The sequence below is a fragment of the Terrapene carolina genome, unplaced genomic scaffold (assembly GCF_002925995.2).
Source record: "Terrapene carolina triunguis isolate 2854851 unplaced genomic scaffold, T_m_triunguis-2.0 Scaffold17817, whole genome shotgun sequence".
NCBI classification, from domain to species: Eukaryota; Metazoa; Chordata; order Testudines; family Emydidae; genus Terrapene; species Terrapene triunguis.
In genome coordinates this window covers 1-3,272 of record NW_020682168.1, presented here as the reverse complement: position 1 = coordinate 3,272, position 3,272 = coordinate 1, and the positions used below count along the sequence as shown (strand labels likewise).

Here is a 3,272-nt window from a genome sequence, read left to right as displayed (position 1 = left end):
GGGGCGGGGCGGATCGCGGGGCGGGCGGGCAGACGGCAGGGCGGGGCGGATCTCGGGGCGGGCAGGCAGACGGCAGGGCGGGGCAGGTGGTGGGGCAGGGCCCATCGCAGGGCGGGGCTGACTGCTCAGCACAGGGGGCTCCGGCACGTTGCAGAAGACCCCTGGGATGGGGCGAGCAGTTACCAGCCCCGAGGCGGGACGTGGGTGCACCCGGCGCTGCGCAAACCAGGGCTCGCCCAAGGACGTGAACAGCAGGAAACACTTGCCCACCCCGTGCACGGTCAGCCTGCGGAACCCCCTGCCACAGGACATTGTGCAGGTGTGGCTGGGCAGAAGGAATGAGCGACCTGCCTGGGGAACAGGCCCAGTGCTGGCCGTAGCCACAATGGCCAGGCGCAGCCCCCTGCCCGGGGTGACCCCAGCCTCTGGGAGCCGGGGGGGAGCCGGGTGTGTTCTGTTCACTCCCCCTGAGGCTCCGGCGCTGGGCGCAGTTGGAGGACGCCCGCGCTCGCTTTGCCAAGGGGCTGTCGGGTTGCCCTGGAGGACGAGGGACGGCCGGACGGCTCTGCGAAGGGGGACGTCCATCCCATTTATCGTCCGTCCCTGTGAGTTCATGCTGGGGACCTTGGGCAGCTAGGCCTCTCCACCCCCTACCGTGTCTCGTAGCCTGGGACCCACAGAGCTACAGCCCTGGCAACAGGACCAGGCAGATACATGCCAGGGCTGGGCTAGCAGGGGCTGCGGGTCGGGAGTGAGGGGCACCATCAGAGCTGAGGGGATGGGGCTGCAGGTCGGGAGTGAGGGGCACCGGCAGACGTTGGAGGGCAGGGCTGGGCTGGCAGGGGGCTGCGGGTCGGGAGTGAGGGGCACCGGCAGGGTGGGCTGGCAGGGGGCTGCGGGGCGGGAGTGAGGGGCACCGGCAGGGCTGAGGGGAGGGGGCAGGGTTGGGGAGTGGAGGTTTGGGGGGGTCCTGGAGGGTCTCCCATTAACCCTTTCTCCTCCAGGGCCCTGTTAGTAGGAGTTCGGCCCTGGTGGGTCTCTGACTCACCCCCCATGTCCCCTCCCTCGCAAAGCCAGGGCTTAATCGGGGCTTGGGCGTGATTAGTCTTTGGCAAAGCTGCTTGGCTCGGCGGCTAAGCCCATCTTTGCAGCCCTTGGGCTGTGCTGGGCACAGCGCTGCCGGGGGATGAGCCCGGCTCAGCTGAGCTTTCCAGTTTTAGGGGCGATTAAGGAAGGAGCCAGTGTTAACTGGGGCAAAGACAGATCCCGCTGCCCCTCCCCATGCAGCCCAGGGCACCCCCTGGCTCCCTAGGGTATAAAAGACCCCTCTCTCGGCCCCTCCACCACTCGCCGCCGCCCGCCATGGCCCCCCCGCCCGTCTGAGTGCCCTGGGGCCCACTGGTGCCACAGTGACACAGGGCTGGGCAGCGCGTGGGCGCAGGGACGCTACCTCTCTGTCCGCAGCCGCTGAGTTCCCTCCTTCCCGCCGGTACCCCGGCTACTAGCTGGTTGTGTGTCTGTCCATCCATCCATCCCTCTATCTATCCCGAGACCACATCTCTCCATCTCTCTACCCCCAAACACCCCCTCTATCTATCTATCTATCATCTATCTATCTATCTATCTATCTATCTATCCATCCATCCCCATCCACCCCATCTATCTATCTATCTATCCCCATCCACCCCTTCTATCTATCTATCTATCTATCTATCTATCTATCTATCTATCTATCTATCCCCATCCACTGTCTCTCTTTCCATTAACACGCCTCCATCCATCCTGTAGCCTCTCCATCCACCCACTGCCCCGCATCCATCCCCACAAACACGCCTCCCCCCACTGCTCCCTGCCCGCCTCGGCCGCCCCTTCCCGCCAGCCATGCACAAGACCCGCGACTTGCGGGATGACCTCCCGGAGGATTTTTTCATCCCGGTGCCTCTGGACACAAACAATCTGACGGCGCTGAGCCCGTTCCTGGTGCCGCAGACACACCTGGGCAGCCCGGTCATCTTCATGGGCATGTCGGCCTTCATGTTCCTGCTCATTGTGCTGGGCGTGCCCATCAACGTCCTCACCGTCTTCTGCACCGCCAAGTACAAGAAGCTGCGTTCCCACCTCAACTACATCCTGGTCAACCTGGCCGTGGCCAACCTGCTGGTGATCTCCGTGGGCACCACCACGGCCTTCTATAGCTTCTCCCAGATGTACTTCGCCCTGGGCCCCACAGCCTGCAAGATCGAGGGGTTCGCCGCCACACTGGGGGGTGAGTGGGGCTGCGGTCGGGAGTGAGGGGCACCGGCCGGGCTGGCAGGGGCTGCGGTCAGGAGTGAGGGGCACCAGCAGGGCTCTGGGGGCAGGGCCGGGCTGGCAGGGGCTGCGGGTCAGGAGTGAGGGGCACCGGCAGGGCTCTGGGGGGGCAGGGCCGGGCTGGCAGGGGCTGCGGGTCAGGAGTGAGGGGCACCGGCAGGGCTGGGGGTCCAGGGCCGTGCTGCGGGTCGAAGGCAGGGGGTCGGGGGTGGATGGGATCCCTGCTGCCCCGCTGGTCTCAGCCTCTCCACCTCAGGCATGGTGAGTCTCTGGTCTCTGGCCGTCGTGGCCTTCGAGCGATTCCTGGTGATCTGCAAACCCCTGGGGAACTTCACGTTCCGCGGCACCCACGCCATCATCGGCTGCCTCCTCACCTGGGTCTTCGGCCTCGTGGCTTCTGCACCCCCCCTCTTCGGATGGAGCCGGTAGGGGTCAGCGCGGGGAGCCCAGGCTGGGCTGGCAGGGGCTGCGGGTCGGGAGTGAGGGGCGCCGGCAGAGCTTGTGGGGGGCAGGGCCAGGCTAGCAGGGGCTGCGGGTTGGGAGTGAGGGGTGCCGGTGGGGCTGGGGGGGGGGCAGGGTTGGGCTAGCAGGGGGCTGCGGGTCGGGAGTGAGGGGCGCCGGCGGGGCTGGGGGGCAGGGCTGGGCTAGCAGCTGTCTGCGTCCCCCCCAGGTACATCCCCGAGGGGCTCCAGTGCTCGTGCGGCCCCGACTGGTACACGACCAGCAACAAGTGGAACAACGAGTCCTACGTGATCTTCCTCTTCTGCTTCTGCTTCGGGGTCCCCCTCAGCGTCATCGTCTTCTCCTACGGCCGCCTGCTGCTGACGCTGCGCGCCGTGAGTGCCCCCGCACGGGCCCCCCGACTCTGCTCCTGCCACCCCGGGTCCCCCCGACTCCCCTCCCGCTGCCCTGGGTCCCCCCGACTCCCCTCCCGCCGCCCCGGGCCCCCCCGACTCCCTCCC

General features: G+C 67.3%; 1 protein-coding gene across 1 annotated transcript; it reads left to right on the top strand.

The window, feature by feature from the left end:
• Window positions 1-1,731: 1,731 nt before the first annotated feature.
• On the top strand, window positions 1,732-3,150 carry LOC112123898 (blue-sensitive opsin-like; the record flags this gene model as incomplete). Its single annotated transcript, XM_024222465.3, has 3 exons — window positions 1,732-2,266; window positions 2,567-2,735; window positions 2,981-3,150. Coding segments are annotated over exons 1-3 (724 nt in total), but the record flags the coding sequence as incomplete, so codon positions are not given.
• Window positions 3,151-3,272: the final 122 nt, after the last annotated feature.